Source organism: Salmo trutta, chromosome 12 (assembly GCF_901001165.1).
Source record: "Salmo trutta chromosome 12, fSalTru1.1, whole genome shotgun sequence".
NCBI lineage: Eukaryota > Metazoa > Chordata > Actinopteri > Salmoniformes > Salmonidae > Salmo > Salmo trutta.
Genome location: NC_042968.1, coordinates 34320993 through 34342912, shown reverse-complemented (window position 1 = coordinate 34342912; position 21920 = coordinate 34320993). Strand labels below are relative to the sequence as shown.

The 21920-nt window shown below is 43.4% G+C and overlaps 1 protein-coding gene across 1 annotated transcript in view; it reads right to left on the bottom strand.

The window, feature by feature from the left end:
- Positions 1–6876, bottom strand: part of LOC115203418 (ADAMTS-like protein 3) — a 189669-nt gene extending 182793 nt beyond the window's left edge. The window contains exons 1-2 of the mRNA XM_029768103.1: positions 6539–6876; positions 5213–5328 (exon numbers count right to left, since the gene is read on the bottom strand). Of these exons, the coding sequence (XP_029623963.1) occupies positions 5213–5281 (69 nt within the window). The 5' untranslated portion in view covers positions 5282–5328; positions 6539–6876. The remainder of the gene's footprint in view (positions 1–5212; positions 5329–6538) is intronic.
- Positions 6877–21920: the final 15044 nt, after the last annotated feature.

The window sequence follows — 21920 nt, the reverse complement described above, 5'->3', positions numbered from 1 at the left end:
CAGCATTCTGGAGGCCGGTGCTCTGACCCAGCAAGCTGTGTCCCTTGCTCCTGTCAGCAGCAGTATTTACAGCGACACGTGATCACAAATGTGGTGAAATCAGCACTTTTAAGAGACTTTAAGGAGTTTAGCACGTCGTTTTCTGCAGTTAACTCATTATTGGGGTGATATGCAGCTAAGAGAGAGGCACAGTTGGAGTGTGTGTGTGTGTGTGTGTGTGTGTGTGTGTGTGTGTGTGTGTGTGTGTGTGTGTGTGTGTGTGTGTGTGTGTGTGTGTGTGTGTGTGTGTGTGTGTGTGTGTGTGAGAGTGTGTGAGAGTGTGAGAGATAAAGTGGGGGAATGGACAACTGATATATCATGGAGACATGAACTCAACAGAATTACAAATAAACCTGGACATGCTATCTGCTAAAGCACTCAGCTGATATAATGTGTTCCCCTCCATCTGTTCCCTAGGAGACCCTCTCTCTCTCTCTCTCTCTCTCTCTCGTGGTCACTCTCTCCCGCTCTCGCTCGCTCTCTCTTGCTGTCTCTCTCACGCTCTCTCACCTCTGTTCCACTGGTCACAGAGGGAAGCTAAGCCACAGGTGTGGCCAGTGAAAGACCTCTGGCAGCTGTGTGTGAGAGAAGAGAGAGGGAAAGAGAGAAGGAGAGAGAGAGGGGAAGCCTACCTGCGTGCATGTGCCTGCCTACGTGAATATGCATCCGTGTGTGTGTGTGTGTGTGTGTGTGTGTGTGTGTGTGTGTGTGTGTGTGTGTGTGTGTGTGTGTGTGTGTGTGTGTGTGTGTGTGTGTGTGTGTGTGTGTGTGTGTGTGTGTGTGTGTGTGCATGAGCAGTCATGCGTACATATGCATCTATCCATATTATCTTTTTTTATTTAACCTTTAGGGACAACATATTGAGACCTAGGTCTCTTTTGCAAATGTGCCCTGTATATACAACAACACATTATACCCAAACTATATACTGTAAATACACATTAAAATACAGTCATAGGAAGCACAAACAAAACATCCCAAATCACCCAGAAAAAAAGACATTCCTCCACAATACGTCCCCAATCAGCACGGCACCAGAACATCAAGATGAAATGTATTTTGAATTTTGTTCCAGCAATACGGTGCATTAACACTAAAAGCAGATTTACCTAGCTCTGTGGAGACCCTAGGAACCTCAAGAGTTAACCAATCCCATGAACGAATTAGGAAACTCGGGTGTCTATACTTCAAAAGTAAAGTTAGATAAGAGGGAAGTTTAGGAAGTTGGGCCTTGTAAACAAAAAGGGAGTAATGTAGAGACCTACGGGTCTTTAGCAAAGTCCAGCCAACCTTTTGATACAGGATGCAGTGATGAGTATTAAAACCTTCACCTGTAACAAAACAAAGGGCACTACGGTAGATGATATCCAAAGGTTTAAGTGTAGTAGCAGCTGCATAAACAAGAACAGATAAAAAGGTTGACTGAATGATCTGCTTCCTACTGCTTAGAGAAAAGCACCATCTGTTTCTGTAGAAAAAGTCAACTTTAAATCTTAGCTTCTTAACCAGCTCATCTATGTTTTTAAAATTTCAAAGACATAAGTATTTATATGTGGGAACACATTTGACTGGAGAACCATCTAATGAGTGAACATGAGTGAACATGAGTGAACATCATCTGAAACATTCTGAGAGAGTTTCAAAACAGCATGTATTTAGTGTTCTCCATATCAGGTTTTAAATCAGCAAGGGATTCCTGCATAGCTCTAAAAGCTGACTGTAGTTTAGACACAGCCAGATCAACAGCCAGATCAACAGCCTGATCAACAGCCAGATCAACAGCCTGATCAACAGTCAGATCAACAGTCAGATCAACAGTCAGATCAACAGCCAGATCAACAGCCAGATCAACAGCCTGATCAACAGTCAGATCAACAGTCAGATCAACAGTCAGATCAACAGCCAGATCAACAGCCAGATCAACAGTCAGATCAACAGTCAGATCAACAGTCAGATCAACAGCCAGATCAACAGTCAGATCAACAGCCAGATCAACAGTCAGATCAACAGTCAGATCAACAGTCAGATCAACAGCTAGATCAACAGACAGATCAACAGCCAGATCAACAGCCTGATCAACAGTCAGATCAACAGTCAGATCAACAGTCAGATCAACAGCTAGATCAACAGCCAGATCAACAGCCAGATCAACAGTCAGATCAACAGTCAGATCAACAGTCAGATCAACAGCCAGATCAACAGTCAGATCAACAGTCAGATCAACAGCCAGATCAACAGCCAGACCAACAGACAGATCAACAGTCAGATCAACAGTCTGATCAACAGCCAGATCAACAGTCAGATCAACAGTCAGATCAACAGTCTGATCAACAGTCAGATCAACAGTCAGATCAACAGCCAGATCAACAGCTAGATCAACAGCCAGATCAACAGCCAGATCAACAGTCAGATCAACAGCCAGATCAACAGTCAGATCAACAGTCAGATCAACAGCCAGATCAACAGCTAGATCAACAGCCAGATCAACAGTCAGATCAACAGTCAGATCAACAGCTAGATCAACAGTCAGATCAACAGTCAGATCAACAGCTAGATCAACAGCTAGATCAACAGCCAGATCAACAGCCTGATCAACAGTCAGATCAACAGTCAGATCAACAGTCAGATCAACAGTCAGATCAACAGCTAGATCAACAGCCAGATCAACAGTCAGATCAACAGCCAGATCAACAGTCAGATCAACAGTCAGATCAACAGTCAGATCAACAGTCAGATCAACAGCCTGATCAACAGTCAGATCAACAGTCAGATCAACAGTCAGATCAACAGCTAGATCAACAGCCAGATCAACAGTCAGATCAACAGCCAGATCAACAGTCAGATCAACAGTCAGATCAACAGTCAGATCAACAGCCAGATCAACAGCTAGATCAACAGCCAGATCAACAGTCAGATCAACAGTCAGATCAACAGCTAGATCAACAGTCAGATCAACAGTCAGATCAACAGCTAGATCAACAGTCAGATCAACAGTCAGATCAACAGCTAGATCAACAGTCAGATCAACAGCCAGATCAACAGCTAGATCAACAGTCAGATCAACAGTCAGATCAACAGCCAGATCAAGTCGGGCAGTTGCAGACATAATACTATGATCTGCATATAGATGAAGTTCACCATTTTTAACAGATTGACCAATGGTGTGTATATACAGTAAATAGTGAAGAGAGCAGGTCCCAAAATCAACCTCTGTGGTACACCTTTACATACTTCAAGAAATTCAGACTTAGGCACCAGATTCAGGGTCTAATTGTATGAGCAGATGAGTGAGAGGGCTGGGAACTAGGAGAGAGCCTTGGCAGACACACCTGTCCTCAAGACACTGGTGGCTTTCATTGTTCTGACTTACTACCCACGCAACGGCTCCACATGTTACACTCACATACAGACAGAAATGAAATGCAGGACTGGACCTATAAGACAGACACGTCTTTTAGAAACCAGACAATTACAAGTGCTGTAAAGGGGCCCTACAATGTGCTATTGGGAAAACTGAATCAACACTAGAGAGTAGAGGAGACTCAAAGTTATTCTAATCTCTATGGGTAATTCCCTTTACGCCATACAGACAACATGTAAATACAAATACCAGCATGTTATACAAACAAATCATAAAACAGACTTCGAACTCTATTTTGGTCTCCTGTAGAAGCCTAAAGCAGCGTGTCCAACATCACAGTCAACTGGCAGATTCAGGTTTCAGTGTGCTCCATCTGTATTCACACACTAGCTTACTACATGTTAACTAGCAAGCCTTGGCTGTGTGCCAAATGGCACCCTATTTTATAAAGTGCACTACTTTTGACCATAGTCCCATTTGGGATGCATCCCTTATCCTAAAAAAAGGCCTCACCACTCAGTGGCAGAGCCCAACAGATCTCTGTTATCACCTGGCCCTCAGCAGCCTGTTTTGTGTGTGTGTGTGTGTGTGTGTGTGTGTGTGTGTGTGTGTGTGTGTGTGTGTGTGTGTGTGTGTGTGTGTGTGTGTGTGTGTGTGTGTGTGTGTGTGTGTGGTGTGTGTGTATTAGACACCACTACAACCCACTACTATAATCACTATATATATATATATATATATCAACCTTAGGGCTTTAGAGGGTTGATCCTCATAAAGAGAGGTGACATTCAATTCAGCTGGCTCCATATAGACACATAGCCAGGCAGACGAACATCCTCCAACTGTCCCATAGCTCTGTACTACACACATCTACAATAATAGCCACACACCTGTATAGGCTGAAATACCCAGGAACAAGAGCTTCGAGATGGACCACGTGTATGTCCCAAATGGTACCGTTTTCCCTATATAGTGCACTACTTAGTAGTGTAAACTATATCGTGCACTACTTAGTAGTGTAAACTACATAGGGAACGGAGTGTCATTTGGAAGAGAGGCACCCCCCCACATAGTTGACAAGGTGCAGACTATATACTGACCATCAATTTGAAAAAACCAAGAAAGTGAGACACTCTACGGGTGAATCTGGTCTTTGCTTGATTTCTCACATCCTTGTCTCCTTTTCACAACGCATTGGAGGAGAAGATCTGACCCACTGGGCAAACACTGGTTGAATCAACGTTGTTTCTACATCATTTCAACCCAAAATTGGAATGTGATGACGTTGAATCAAACTGATTGGATTTATAAAAAGTCATGAATGTAGGAATTTCATCATTTTTTTATCCAACTTTTAACCTAAATACACTGACTGAATTTTCACATTGAATTCACGTGAGTTGACCACTCAACCAAATGTAAATCAAAACTAGACGTTGAACTGACATCTGTGCCCAGTGGGGAGGTTCCTCCCCTCAGACCTTCTCCTCCAACATGCTTTGAGAAGGAGGTGAGGACATCAGACTCAAAGAATGAAGGAAATACAACTGAGATGCACCCTTCATCACTCCCAATCATTTATAACAGAACCAACGTTCTGGAACCCAGGGCCTTCTTCGGGGTTGAACAAGCAACCTTCAAATAAAATATCACATAAGTGAAGGTTTGATCACACTTTACATGAAGTTTTACGACTCCACAGTGGGTGGCCTCATCGTCCAATTAGCGGGCCCTACCCACCATTTCTGAAACACTGTGCCATATCAAATTGAACCAAACGTTGATTTAAATGCCACCATGTGAATGGTACAGTACCTGTGCAGTGGAGTAGAGCAGAGAGAGAGCTAGCCCAGTCTCCCAGAGCAGGACCAGGAGTGGTTTCATCTTAGCTCCGCGGTTAAACGTGCTGTTATGTGTTGGTGAGGTGCAGCCTGGGATAGAGAGGACATGTTTCAGTCAGTGTCAAGACGGGGGAGAGAAAGGCAAAAACCCAGAATTTGCACCGCTCTTCCCATCAAATCAAAATATTATTATGGCCAGCCTAATACCTACACAATACAGTGATGTTGCAAAAACGTGTGAAAATACAGGAATAGGCTATCAGCTGTCAGCGATGATAAAGTTAGATTGTATAAATGAGCCTAAATAGAAGGAATCAGATTGAGATTGAATGTATAGCCTATAAAATAGAGATATTGGCATATGTGCGTCTGTAAACTACAATGAATGAGACTAGCTAGGTAGTTTCTTTGGGTATCAGGGTTCAATATTGCATGAATGTGATTATAAGGATGTACTGAAAAGCTGATGGATAACTGGCACATGTAACAGCACAACCGCTGCATGGATGGAATCCTGGGAGAAGCACTTCCCTCCGCTGGAAAGAGCATTGGCCAATTATTGATTTCTAGCAAATTCATTCTACTTGTCAGATAGGCTCCCGCTTTCTTGAAAGTTCATTCTAGACAGTGAAGGATCACTAGCGGTTCTGGGGGGGCCAGTGCCCCTGTTGACAACAATTTTGGACACCCTTGTGCCCCCCCCCCCCCCAAATGTGGAGTATGAAATAATTTTTACAGAAATAATTTTTGCTATCGTTCTTTTTTTACATCCGTTATTAGACAGTGGCAACGATGATGATTATGAACATGGTCTTTTGCCTGTTAATGCCTGAAAATGAAGTGAAGAAAACGATATGACAACAATAACGTCTAATGTAACTGGCCCCTCTAACAGTACAACTGGCCCCAGCGTGGCCCCCCCAGTTGAAATGGTGTAGAACCGCCACTGTGAAGGATGCTCCCGCAGGGTAGGGGGGTAGCTCTAAAGGTACAGTTCAGCGATGTCTAGGGCAGTAGAGTAGGAGGTTCACGTGTCTATAAAACGTATTTAAAATAATAACGATATTTACAACAGCGAAGAGAATGTCTACCGTGTCAAAAAGATGACGCGGCGCATTTCTAAATGTAAACGCTGTTCTGTAAACATAAAATGCCAGAACAATAATATTTAGGCTGAAATAATCAACTTGCACTTGGTAAAACTGATTCTGTGGCCCGATAGAGACCATTCACAGACACCAAATATTTCACAGACATTTGGACAGAATGACAGTACGATGGCACAGATATATAATGTTACCTTCTTTCGGAAGAATGCGCTGCGCTCATGTACAGATCAACATATCCCACTGATTCCTCAAACCTGATTTCCACCCGCCGCGACACTCCGCGATTTCAGAACCGCAACCAAAACTCGCAGTCAAATATGATGTATCAAATCGATAAACAACTAATTCGCATACAACAACTAAATATTCCGTTGTGCTGTGGCCTACTACGGAGTCACAATAAAAGTCTGAAGTCTCTCCCTCTTTCTCTCGCTCTAAATGTAGCGCGACTGGGCAGTAGCGATATGGAGCTCAAATAATGAAGGGACAAAGTTAGAGCGCTGCGCAGCTGATTGCCGCCCCCGTCCCATCGCCAATATGGATTTCAGAATCGGCTACAGGAGAATAGGGATACGTGATTATGCCAAATTTGTTCGAGCTTCACGTTTATTCAGTAGAGTTCAACATCATCATGATCGTTATCATCATCATGATGATCATAATCTTCGTCACATTAATAATAACTATAATAACAACAATCATCCTCCTCACCATCATCATCATTCAGATCATTATCCTAATAATCATCATGATCATCATACTGATGATTTTCACCATCATCATCATAAACAATCATCGTGCAGTCATCATCATCTCATGTACTACACCAGTTTGTAACAGTATGTACTGTTACATAGTTCCATGTCATGTTTCCCATACCCCCAGACACATTTTCATCCTGAAACTGATATAACGTTTCAAGACCTCCCTAATAAACTTGTGTGTCACTGTCACACTGTGATTTTGGGCATTTAATCAACTCAGATAGGCAAACTCCAGCACAGTTTTGTCTACGTCCAAAATGGCACCCTATCTCCTATATAGTACACCACTTTTGACCAGAGCCCTGTGAGCCTTGGCTAAAAGTAGTAGGGAATAGGGTGACATTTTGGACTCATATTATGCTGTTGCTGTCACCGCTGCTCACTCGCCTGGCCCTAATACAGGCACTGTAGAGAACTGGTGTATTGCAGCTATCACTCACCATGCCCTTTGGAGTGGCAGATCAAAGTGGGTATTACAACATGCCGGGGGGTTCTCCTTTATTATGAGGTGAGGAATAGATGTTGGCAAAGCATAGGGGAGATACAGGGGGAGAGAGGGCAGTGAGAGGGGGAGGGAGAGATGAGAGAGAGGGCTTTTGACCAGGATGAACTGGGATATTACAAACTCACTTGACTTTCAACCAATGATCCTATTGTCTTTGTAACTCTGGCGTGGTTACGTGTAAACTCACAGCTAGGATAGATAGGGGGATGGGTGGATGGATGGACGGACGGACGGACGAATGGATCGATGGATAGCTAGGTGGATGGACAGATGGACGGACGGATGGATCAAATGGATTGGTAGGTGGATGGATGAATGGATGATTCCAACCCCTGCGCAACCCAATTGAATGCCTGGGTACAGTACAGTACAGGTGCCCCTTTGGTATTGACCCTAGGCATCATAGTCAGGAGGTTGTCAGCTTGCCAGTAATTGAGGGGTCAGGAATAAAGGCTGAGACAGAATCGGGGGCTTTTGACTGAACTAGGACATTACAAACCCTCTGTTCCTATACTGTATTGGGCTTGCCACGCTTTTTGTGGTATGCTTTTCTAGTTTTTGTGCGAGTCATTCTACTAAGATCATAGCCGGTGCAGGGGGACAATCTGAAACACACTTCCTCCTTTACACTCGATTGCTGCAGAGCTGTTTTCTGGAGATTTGTCTCCCTCTGCTGTTTGATTAACCAAATGACCCAGAATTTTCCCGCTGTGAAATTATTGCCAAGTTGGACTGACTGTTCTCATCCTGTCACAATCCCATAGAAATGGTAATGAATGCACAGGTACTCTTTAATTGTTTATTGAGTACCGTGGCACAAGATGTTCAGCAGTGTTTGGAGCTCGGTGCCAGACACACAGTGGGCACACTGTCCATTATTAGAACGATCAACTAATATTGTTTAGAATCGTTATGTTGTGCTCGGTATATGATTAGCTGCGCCACAAAGTTACCACATCAAACTCACCCCAACCCTCATGCTCCTACAGAGCACCACCCGAATACCAGACTTTTATTAAACAGGCATGAAAGAATTGAAGTAATATAATCAAATAATGAAAAACAAAGATATAATAAAAGTAAAAATAGTGATATAAATTCTTATTTGGGTTAGTTTATGCAGTTGTGAAATTAGCTAGGTCCATGTTCTATACAAAAGATAGGAAAGGTTGCCAGATATCATACAATTTAATTGCAGATCCTTTTAAGGAATAGCGCATTTTCTCTAGCTTGAGCTGATGCATGACTTCCTTTATCCAATGGCTACAGCGTTGGACTAGCAACCGGAAGGTTAAAGATCAAATCCCTCACCAGACAAGGTAACAATCTGTTGTTCTGCTTCTGAACAAGGCAGTTAGGCCGTCATTGAAAATAAGAATTTGTTCTTAATTGACTTGCCTAGTTAAATAAAAAAGATATACCTGTCCAGAGGGGCATCCTGTGGTGCCACTCCCAATAATCCAACAAAGCAGTGGCCCATTGGTGCAGTTAAAGATGAGGATACTTTTTTTTATGAGCATGGCCTTATTTCTATTACAGCATGTTGGATGACTGTTATTCATATTCCATTCACCCAGTTCAATGTAACATCGATAGGTTTAGGCGACTACACGATACTCTTATTTTCCCTATAACCAGCATGAGGTTGCTACAACCTTGCCTGAATCAAAGTTTACAGGTCGATAGTATTTTGAGTAATCTAGGTGATACATTTACATTTACATTTAAGTCATTTAGCAGACGCTCTTATCCAGAGCGACTTACAAATTGGTGCATTCACCTTATGATATCCAGTGGAACAACCACTTTACAATAGTGCATCTAAATCTTTTAAGGGGGGGGAGGGGGTTAGAAGGATTACTTTATCCTATCCCAGGTATTCCTTAAAGAGGTGGGGTTTCAGGTGTCTCCGGAAGGTGGTGATTGACTCCGCTGTCCTGGCGTCGTGAGGGAGCTTGTTCCACCATTGGGGTGCCAGAGCAGCGAAGAGTTTGGACTGGGCTGAGCGGGAACCGTGCTTCCTCAGAGGTAGGGGGGCCAGCAGGCCAGAGGTGGATGAACGCAGTGCCCTTGTTTGGGTGTAGGGCCTGATCAGAGCCTGAAGGGATGGAGGTGCCGTTCCCCTCACAGCTCCGTAGGCAAGCACCATGGTCTTTTAGCGGATGCGAGCTTCAACTGGAAGCCAGTGGAGAGAGCGGAGGAGCGGGGTGACGTGAGAGAACTTGGGAAGGTTGAACACCAGACGGGCTGCGGCGTTCTGGATGAGTTGTAGGGGTTTAATGGCACAGGCAGGGAGCCCAGCCAACAGCGAGTTGCAGTAATCCAGACGGGAGATGACAAGTGCCTGGATTAGGACCTGCGTCGCTTCCTGTGTGAGGCAGGGTCGTACTCTGCGAATGTTGTAGAGCATGAACCTACAGGATCGGGTCACCGCCTTGATGTTAGTGGAGAACGACAGGGTGTTGTCCAGGGTCACGCCAAGGTTCTTAGCACTCTGGGAGGAGGACACAAGGGAGTTGTCAACCGTGATGGCGAGATCATGGAACGGGCAGTCCTTCCCTGGGAGGAAGAGCAGCTCCGTCTTGCCGAGGTTCAGCTTGAGGTGGTCATCCGTCTCCACACTGATATGTCTGCCAGACATGCAGAGATGCAATTCGCCGCCTGGTTATCAGAAGGGGGAAAGGAGAAGATTAATTGTGTGTCGTCTGCATAGCAATGATAGGAGAGACCATGTGAGGATATGACAGAGCCAAGTGACTTGGTGTATAGCGAGAATAGGAGAGGGCCTAGAACAGAGCCCTGGGGGACATCAGTGGTGAGAGCGCGTGGTGCGGAGACAGATTCTCGCCACGCCACCTGGTAGGAGCAACCTGTCAGGTAGGACGCAATCCAAGCGTGGGCCGCGCCGGAGATGCCCAACTCGGAGAGGGTGGAGAGGAGGATCTGATGGTTCACAGTATCAAAGGCAGCAGATAGGTCTAGAAGGATGAGAGCAGAGGAGAGAGAGTTAGCTTTAGCAGTGCGGAGAGCCTCCGTGACACAGAGAAGAGCAGTCTCAATTGAATGCCCAGTCTTGAAACCTGACTGATTAGGATCAAGAAGGTCATTCTGAGAGAAATAGCAGGAGAGCTGGCCAAGGACGGCACGTTCAAGAGTTTTGGAGAGAAAAGAAAGAAGGGATACTGGTCTGTAGTTGTTGACATGGGAGGGGTCGAGTGTAGGTAGACATCGACACATTACTCTTATTTTCCCTATAACCATCATGAGGTTGCTACAACCTTGCCTGAATCAAAGTTTACAGGTCGATAGTATTTTGAGTAATCTAGGTGATAGACATCGACACATTCAATACTGACTTTCACACTCTTGCCAAGATCTAGCTGATCTAGGGTGTAAGCATTAGTCTAACAGTTGCAAACGAGAGTTTCTATTGGTGCTATGAATACAGCCCTGATCACACGCAAACACAGTTCACTTTCATAGCAGCCACATACAAACAGCTCGTTGAATATATATAATAACTTCTCGCATCTATCTACGCGCTCTCCTCTCACTTTTTCCCCTCCCTTGTGGACTTTACATCAGCTGTCTGTGACCAGGCAAAAAAAACTCCCGCTAACCAGTACACACACCCTACATCCATGTCATGTCATAGTCAACGTAGCTACTAGAACTAATGTGTTAGTAAACCCGCTACAATCATGCAGTACAGTGTACAGTCAGCAGCAAGCAGTTTAGCCATTACTCCCCGGTGCAGTACAGTGTACAGTTTAGCCGTTACACCCCGGTGCAGTAAAATGTACAGTTTAGCCGTTACACCCCGGTGCAGTACAGTGTACAGTTTAGCCGTTACACCCCGGTGCAGTAAAATGTACAGTTTAGCCGTTTCACCCCGGTGCAGTACAGTGTACAGTTTAGCCATTACACCCCGGTGCAGTAAAATGTACAGTTTAGCCGTTACACCCCGGTGCAGTACAGTGTACCGTTTAGCCATTACACCCCGGTGCAGTAAAATGTACAGTTTAGCCGTTACACCCCGGTGCAGTACAGTGTACAGTTTAGCCATTACACCCCGGTGCAGTAAAATGTACAGTTTAGCCGTTACACTCCGGTGCAGTACAGTGTACAGTTTAGCCGTTACTCCCCGGTGCAGTACAGGGTACAGTTTAGCCGTTACACCCCGGTGCAGTACAGTGTACAGTTTAGCCGTTACTCCCCGGTGCAGTACAGGGTACAGTTTAGCCGTTACTCCCCGGTGCAGTACAGTGTACAGTTTAGCCGTTACTCCCCGGTGCAGTACAGGGTACAGTTTAGCCGTTACTCCCCGGTGCAGTACAGTGTACAGTTTAGCCGTTACTCCCCGGTGCAGTACAGTGTACAGTTAGCAGCAAGCAGTTTAGCCGTTACACCCCGCTGGCAATAATAAAACCAAAAGCTTACGTTGACTTGGAAGAGTTCCAGTGTTGGATAGCCAAAGACAACTAGCTAACATAGCCTCCCTCTCTGTTTGAGCCGGGTGTTTGAGTAAGCTAAACTAGCTAAGTAAGTGAAAGTGAACAAAAATATACACACTCTCTCTTGCTTGCTTCTCCTTAATTTTGGAAGAAAGACATTTTTTCAAAACTGTTCAAATATAGTCTTTATCTCTCTTTGAGTCGACTACTCAACACATTTTATGCACTGCAGTGCTAGCTAGCTGTAGCTTATGCTTTCAGTACTAGATTATTTCTCTGGTCCTTTGATTGGGTGGACAACATGTCAGTTTATTCTTCAAGAGCTCTGATAGGTTGGAGGACCTCCTCCTGGAAGTTGTCATAATTACTGTGTAAGTCTATGGAACGGGGTGAGAACCATGAGCCTACTAGGATTTGTATTGAAGTCAATGTACCCAGAGGAGGACAGAAGCTAGCGGTCTGCTGGCTATACCATGGTGCTACCCTACAGAGTGCTGCTGAGGATTCTGTAGACCTTCATTGCAAAACAGTGTGTTTTAATGAATTATTTGGTGACGTGAGAATATATTTAGTATAGTCTTATCTAAAAATAATAACTTTTTTAATGTTTCACTCTTTTTATGAAATTCACTGTGGAGGATGGTCCTCCCCTTCCTCCTCTCCACTGCAACAAAGGCAGAAGGTCTCAGAAATGGACTTCTAGAAATCAATACATTTCGTGTATGTCCAAAGCATGTGAAATAAGGTAGCAGGAGCCTTCCTTAATACATCGGTCACAAGTGGGATCTATTTCTGGTCTAAACTTGGATCATTTTGCATGTGACCAATGCAGCCGAGGGACTATTTTAAATTGTATTATAGCATGTCTCAGACATATAGATGAAGAATGTATTCTCTGAAGCATACTCTGTCAAATTTAATCTGAAATTCCTAAATCCTCTTCCATTGGTCTGTCTGTTTAACAGGGGCTCACATCCTTTCGAGTGTACCTTAAAATCCTGTAAATTCTGTAAGGAGTATAATTTCAGCACCCATCCTGATGCTCACTGGAAGATGGCGGAGTCCGTTGAGCGCATAGACCTCTCCATGAGCTCCGTTGAGATGATGACTGTTCTTCCTAGTCTGTGATTGTGGCTACTTCCTCCTTTATTAGTGATAACTTACACAGTGCTTTTTTCCAGCCCATGATTGTGAAATTATTGCATGTTTCATTGTCACATGTTCCATGATGCGAATGCTACAGTAACTATACAACTGGGCTTGTATATCATCAGATCCAAGACTGACCCAAAATCTAACTGTCCGTCCATAGCATCAACATCGTAGTTGAGGGGCCATGGCTGGTGGATAAATTGAGAGAAGGTGGCAGAGAAGCAACCAAGGTCATAGTGTACTGCAGGTTTGTTGAGTCCAAGGGAACCTACACTCTTTTAGAGGCACTGAAATGTTGTGTTTTGCAGCATGCAGTACATCCACTGTCGTAACTATAAATGATGCATTTGGCAATTCCTTCATTGATAAGGGAATAATATGTTCAAAGGTAAATGATTAAAGAATCCAACCCTGTCACGTAACCAATTAGTAATTAGTAGTTATGTAGCATGTATAATGAATAATTAAAGTACTAATCGAAATGCCCATAAGGTCTAGTAGAGGCCCGGGACAAAAATGAAATGTGTGTGTGTGTGTGTATTAGTGTGCCTAAGAAAATAGTAGACTGTGTTTGACCCGACCTAGTGAGGAACTTTGAGTAACTTAGAGAAGAAAGGGAGTGACCCTCAAGGTCTCTCTAATCTCGGGGGAAAGGCAGACAGCACTGGGTAGTGATTAACAGTGGTGAGAACTCCAGGGAGGGATACAACTCACCTACTATTTGTGTGGAGGTATGTGCATAGGTGGAGAGTTAGCATAAAATGAATGTCTTTGTGTAATGGACTTCAGAACGTTCTCTGAATAAACTGTACAGACCTTTTGCAGAAAGCTGAGTCCTTGCCTAATTATTCTTAACCCAGTGTCTTACAAACCTTGGGGATTAGTCAAGGCTTATTGATTGTTAATTATTATCATTGGGATAGAAAATTCCACTGACATTCATGTAAAAAAAGACATGTAGGAATGTATGTAGGAATCAATTATGAACAAATCAGTACCAATATTACTTGTCTTTGATGTCTCCAGGACAATTAAACCGGTCACGGAAGTTTACTTCCGCCATCAGGAAGCACTGGGACCTTATGCCTGGAGAATCTCAATGCATAGACACAAGAATGGTGGAGATGTTTCACAGCCAGACAGACCCGGAGACCTAGGAGCACATTCTGTCAGACTTTACTTCAGGCAATGGCCACATCAGGTGTGTGGTGGCCAAAGTGGCGTTCGGCATGGGCATCCAGGTGGACGACATCAGACGGGTGGTGCATTTGGGGGCTTCCAGTGACTTCCTTTCCTACTGGCAGGAAGTTGGGAGGGACCACAAGGAAGGATGTTTTCCCTAGGTGAGGAAGGTGATCCTGTCCTTTGGTCTTAACAACAAGGACAAGGGCACGACTCAGTCCCACAACAAGAGTGTTCGCCTTCTGTTCAATACAGAGCATCAATCTGGGTGCCGAACGTGAACTATCCGTTCACTTCCGCCCGACATTGGCTCAGAGTACTTTACCACGACGAGGTCTGTCATTTATTCCAACGCTGGGCATTACATGGGGCTGCAAGACACAACTACGCAGAGATACGTTCCTACCACAGACAATTGAAACTGGCTGCATTTTTTGAAGATGACGAAACTGATCTGTCTGACAGGCATCGTTTCATGCCAAAATCCATCTGGGAACCTCGGTTCAATCTCCTGTCATCCTGTGCCTGATTCAAATCGGATAAAGATTCCATATCCAGACTGCCTGTCATCGACAAAGGAACAACACACTCTGGTTAAAGGGTTATACTTTGCACAACGTGCAAGCAGCATTTTAGAAACAAGTTTACCACCTGCATGTCTGCTGTTAGAGGTGTTCAATGGTTCCACCATAAAGGAGATAAACACTCCAAATATAAATAATGGGACAACACCTGGGATAGTAAAGACAGACAAGAAGGAATGTCAAGCATCATTTGTTTTCCTTTTTCAACAGTGTAACCCTTTCTTTCTGACATAAGCATCTGCTGAAGAATGTGCTGCATGGCAGCCACTGCCTCCAGCATTGAGGTCTCGAACCACCTTCTCCTTTGAGTTCAAGTGTTATTGTCACATGCACAAGAACAGTGAAATGCATAAAAACAGAGTCAACCGTTTCAATTTCAGTTTCAATAATTTTCTTGGTCCTGTGCAGACTTTGTAAATCAAACAAATACACGTGCGAACACCAAAATATGTTTTTTTGTTTCAACTTATGTTGAAACAAAAAAAATAGTGAATGATTTATAAACTGTATGTCATTCATTACCTGAGGGGAATAAGAAATACAGAAGGTCATATTGTGTTAATCATAACCCTATGCACCAGAGAGACATTAACCTCAAAGCACAGCCAAGTGGTTCTCCCTTTGGCCTGTCTCCCGGCAACGTTCTTTGGCCTGTTTGTAGGTTCTTAGCATGTTCCCCAATTTACGTCTGAACTTCTCAGTTCTTCTCAGGGTAACCGTGATCCGCAAAGAGCCCCTCCATCTTCTTGTAGAAGGCATTTGGAGGGACCCTGAGAGCCAGCATGTTGAGTCAAGTGAGTTTGAGAGCTGGAGGGACCCATGAGAGCCAGCAGATTTAGTCAGGAGAGTTTGAGAGCTGGAGGGACGCATGAAAGCCAGGAGTCAGGAGTTTGAGAGCTAGAGGGACCCATGAGAGCCAGGAGTCAGCAGAGTTTGGGACACAGATGCAGCTTGTCCAGCATTCTTATCTAACCAGTGACAAATTATAGTAATCAGATGGGACATATTTCATCTATTTATATTGTACAAGTGCTTGATTATTTATTGCATGAAGCACTTTCAGTGTTTACAACATTGAGACCCTTTTGGAAATAGGCCCCTACCTTACAAGACGTGTTGTGTGAAGTTTGCGCTGCTGAACTTGACATCTTGACATTTGCTGTGCCTGTGCTATATTACTGAAGAACTGAATATTGCGTGTTACACTGAAATGATTATATCAGCCTTTTGTATTGAAAACACTGAAAATGCCATTCTAAGCCCGCCAGCCCCTACAGCTTGTGTACTATTTTAAACATCTTTGTAATAAAATATATATTTTGTGATAATCCTGTGTTGTGTGATTCCATTACCAGCATCCAGTTGTAGTCTCCATTGATCCTGCCCTATCATAAAACCTGTGGTTGTTACAATGTTTTATTCATATTTTTGCATATGTTACAACAGAGAGAAAGAGGTGAAGCGAGTGGGTTTACTCTGCCCAAAATCTGTCCACAATGGAGGTCAATGAGAGCGTTGAATTTTGTCAGCAAAAAATGCAATTGCTAATTTGCTACACGAGGCTTCTTTGATCGAATAATAGAAGTTTCGTAATGGTTAGGTTGTTACGAATGCACTTATATAAGTGGATGCACGTGGAATTTCGGCAACTTTGAAAAAAGTTGTGGTGTTGTGCTGTTGTTCACGCACATATCTGCCCTCTCATTGGCTAGTATAGTCCCACCTGATCTCGCCTGCCTTCCATCTTTGAGGACATGCGTTAGAGTGGTCACTCGACTATGTTGTCAATATAATGAATAATAGTTGGTTACAACCATCCGACAGGTAGCGTGTAAATAATCAAGCTTTTGTACAATTACACAATAAATACCTTTGCTGGCTGTCTCCATGTCCGCACAATTACCAAACACAAGTTGTACTCAGGATAGGCCTACTTACAATTAACACATTAACAGAACACAGAGACTGGATAGAAGCCTTGTCAGCTGTGAATCGTTGGATTTGATTATGCTGAGCCGTGGAGCATCGGTCTATGGCCCATGACTTGAACGGGGAAAAGTGGTGGGGGAGGAGCACCCTTCTCAAATGGAACAGTAATCTGCGCCGATCGGCCATGTTGTCAACATGAAGGCAGCATGGTGCATCTTCCAGAAACAGATTTTTTCCATAAAATATACATTTTAATTTTCAAACTAGTTTTCATTGGGAAGGCACGTAAAGCATTTTTTATCAAAACCAATCACTTTTGCATGTGAAAACCCAGAATCCTACTCATAATTATGTCACTTTTTTTAGATGACTTCACCGTGGGATTTGAACAGGGCGCCTGGCTCATGCCCGGAGGCAGCTCGGTTCCAAAACTAATGCAATCAACTTTCACTTGATGCACAACACGCCAATCCAGGCGCCCGGACAGATTAATCGAATCCCCTCAATGAAAGTAGGTTTGCTGCTACAGTAGGTCAGGGCTGCGTTCAGTACGAAAAAACATACTGCAACGTTCAATTAAACGGAAATGGTGCTGTTCTGAACAACCAGTTGAACAACTAGGAGGGGTTGGGTTGTGGGTTCAAAATGCACCACTGCCCTTTAAATACATCACTCATTGCATCAAGCCACATCCACCAAATGGAGCAAACATACATCAAAGTCTGTTCAAGAACGTTCAGTATAAGCCATTACCGAACAATGCAAACATTTAATCAAACTGAATGGGTGCATTTTCCAGAGCCACTCCTGCAACTAATCAGAGCAAACAAACAATTAATTAAAATGGACCAATGACCTTAAAATTCACAATCAGATGACTACAGTATTTTTTTCTAGTAATGCACCTCCACACTCTTACAACATTTAATTGTGTAGGAATGTCATGTGAATTCTCTAATAAGTGTAATGCACGTTTCTTTTGTCATTGATAGGCTTTACACGTACCTGCTTATTCCAGGTTCTTCTACGGATGCCCTCCATTTATTTATTAACATACACTGATTATTCATTTTAGAGGTCGACCGATTATGATTTTTCAACGCCGATACCGATTATTGGAGGACCAAAAAAAGCCCATACCGATTAATCGGACAATTTTTTATTTATTTGTAATAATGACAATTACAACAATACTGAATTAACACTTATTTTAACTTAATATAATACATAAATACTATCAATTTAGCCTCAAATAAATAATGAAACATGTTCAATTTGGTTTAAATAATGCAAAAACAAAGTGTTGGAGAAGAAAGTAAAAGTGCAATATGTGCCATGTAAAAAAGCTAACGTTTAAGTTCCTTGCTCAGAACATGAGAACATATGAAAGCTGGTGGTTCCTTTTAACATGAGTCTACAATATTCCCAGGTAAGAAGTTTTAGGTTGTAGTTATTATAGGAAATATAGGACTATTTCTCTCTATACGATTTGTATTTCATATACCTTTGACTATTGGATGTTCTTATAGGCACTTTAGTATTGCCAGTGTAACAGTATAGCTTCCGTCCCTCTCCTTGCTCCTACCTGGGCTCGAACCAGGAACACATCGACAACAGCCACCCTCGAAGCAGCGTTACCCATGCAGAGCAAGGGGAACAACTGCTCAAATCAAATCAAATGTATTTATATAGCCCTTCTTATATCAGCTGATATCTCAAAGTGCTGTACAGAAACCCAGCCTGAAACTCCAAACAGCAAGCAATGCAGGTGTAAAAGCACGGTGGCTAGGGAAAAACTCCCTAGAAAGGCCAAAACCTAGGAAGAAACCTAGAGAGGAACCAGGCTATGAGGGCTGGCCAGTCCTCTTCTGGCTGTGCCGGGTGGAGATTATAACAGAACATGGCCAAGAAGTTCAAATGTTCATAAATGACCAGCATGGTCAAATAATAATAATCATAGTAGTTGTCGAGGGTGCAACAAGTCAGCAACTCAAGAGTAAGTGTCAGTTGGCTTTTTCATAGCCGATCTTTGAGAGTATCTCTACTGCTCCTGCTGTCTCTAGAGAGTTGAAAACAGCAGGTTTGGGACAGGTAGCACGTCCGGTGAACAGGTCAGGGTTCCATAGCCGGATGCAGAATAGTTGAAACTGGAGCAGCAGCACGGCCAGGTGGGCTGAGGACAGCAAAGAGTCATCATGCCAGGTAGTCCTGAGGCATGGTCCTAGGGCTCAGGTCCTCCGAGAGAGAGAGAGAAAGAAAGAAAGAAAGAAAGAAAGAAAGAAAGAAAGAGAGAATTAGAGAGAACATATTTAAATTCACACAGGACACCGGATAAGACAAGAGAAATACTCCAGATGTAACAGACTGACCCTAGCCCCCCGACACATAAACTACTGCAGCATAAATACTGGAGGCTGAGACAGGAGGGGTCAAGAGACACTGTGGCCCCATCCGATGATACCCCCGGACAGTGCCAAACAGGCAAGATATAACCCCACCCACTTTGCCAAAGCACAGCCCCCACACCACTAGAGGGATATATCCAACCACCAACTTACCATCCTGAGACAAGGCCGAGTATAGCCCACAAAGATCTCCGCCATGGCACAACCCAAGGGGGGACGCTAACCCAGACAGGAAGACCACGTCAGTGACTCAACCCACTCAAGTGACGCACCCCTCCTAGGGACGGCATGGAAGAACACCAGTAAACCAGTGACTCAGCCCCTGTAATAGGGTTAGAGGCAGAGAATCCCAGTGGAGAGAGGGGAACCGGCCAGGCAGAGACAGCAAGCGCGGTTCGTTGCTACAGAGCCTTTACGTTCACCTTCACACTACTGGGCCAGACTACACTTAATCATAGGACCTACTGAAGAGATGAGTCTTCAGTAAAGACTTAAAGGTTGAGACTGAGTCTGCGTCTCTCACATGGGTAGGCACACCATTCCATAAAAATGGAGCTCTATAGGAGAAAGCCCTGCCTCCAGCTGTTTGCTTAGAAATTCTAGGGACAATTAGGAGGCCTGCGTCTTGTGACCGTAGCGTACGTGTAGGTATGTACGGCAGGACCAAATCGGAAAGATAGGTAGGAGCAAGCCCATGTAATGCTTTGTAGGTTAGCAGTAAAACCTTGAAATCTGCCCGTGCCTTAACAGGAAGCCAGTGTAGAGAGGCTAGCACTGGAGTAATATGATCAAAGTCTCAGAGCGAGTGACGTTTGAAACACTATTAGAGTGCACCCCGCTAACTAGCTAGCCATTTCACATCGGTTACACCAGCCTAATCTTGGGAGTTGATAGGCTTGAAGTCATAAACAGCGCAATGCTTGAAGAATTGCGAAGGGCTGCTGGCAAAACGCACAAAAGTGCTGTTTGAATGAATGCTTACGAGCCTGCTGGTGCCTACCACCGCTCAGTCAGACTGCTCTATCAAATGTCAAATCATAGACTTAATTATAATATAATAAACACACAGAAATATGAGCCTTAGGTCATTAATATGGTCGAATCCGGAAACTATCATCTCGAAAACAAAACGTTTATTTTTTTCAGGGAAATACGGAACCGTTCCGTATTTTATCTAACGGGTGGCATCCCTAAGTTTAAATATTCCTGTTACATTGCACAACTTTCAATGTTATGGCAAATTAGTTCACAACGAGCCTGGCGGCCCAAACTGTTGCATATACCCTGACTCTGGGTGCAATGAACGTAAGAGAACTGACACAATTTCACCTGGTTAATATTGCCTGCTAACCTGGATTTCTTTTAGCTAAATATGCAGGTTTAAAAATATATACTTCTGTGTATTGATTTTAAGAAAGGCATTGATGTTTATGGTTAGGTACAGTCGTGCAACAATTGTGATTTTTTCGCAAATGCGCTTTTGTTAAATCATCCCCCGCTTGGCGAAGTCGGCTGTCTTTGTTAGGAAGAAATTGCAACGAGCCAGGCGGCCCAAACTGCTGCATATACCCTGACTCTGTTGCAGAGGTGACACATTTTCCCTAGTTAAAAGAAATTCATGTTAGCAGGCAATATTAACTAACTATGCAGGTTTAAAAATATATACTTCTGTATTGATTTTAAGGAAGACATTGATGTTTATGGTTAGGTACACGTTGGAGCAACGACAGTCCTTTTTCGCGAATGCGCACCGCATCGATTATATGCAACGCAGGACAGGCTAGATAAACTTGTAATATCATCAACCATGTGTAGTTAACTAGTGATTATGATTGATTGATTGATTGTTTTTTATAAGATAAGTTTAATGCTAGCTAGCAACATACCTTGGCTTCTTACTGCATTCGCGTAACAGGCAGGTTCCTCGTGGAGTGCAATGTAAAGCAGGTGGTTAGAGCGTTGGACTAGTTAACCGTAAGGTTGCAAGATTGAATCCCCAAGCTGACAAAGTAAAAATCTGTCGTTCTGCCCCTGAACAAGGCAGTTAACCCACCGTTCCTAGGCCGTCATTGAAAATAAGAATGTGTTCTTAACTGACTTGCCTAGTTAAAAAATATTATATAGAAAAAAATAATATATATATATTTTTTAAATCGGCAAATCGGTGGCCAAAAATACCGATTACCGATTGTTATGAAAACTTGAAATCGGCCATTCCGATTAATCGGTCAACCTCTAATTCATTTATTCTCCATTACTCTGCGCCACCACCTCCAGCACTGTAGGTGTCAGCATTCACCTCAAACGTTTGTTTGCGGACCACCATTATACCAGAGAAGAAGAAGAAGAAGAAGAAGAAAAAGAAAAAGAAAAAGAAAAAGAAGAAGAAGAAGAAGAAGAAGAAGAAGAAGAAGAAGAAGAAGAAGAAGAAGAAGAAGAAGAAGAAGAAGAAGAAGAAGAAGAAGAAGAAGAAGAAGAAGAAAAAGAAAAAGAAAAAGAAGAAGAAGAAGAAGAAGAAGAAGAAGAAGAAGAAGAAGAAGAAGAAGAAGAAAAAGAAAAAGAAGAAGAAGAAGAAGAAGAAGAAGAAGAAGAAGAAGA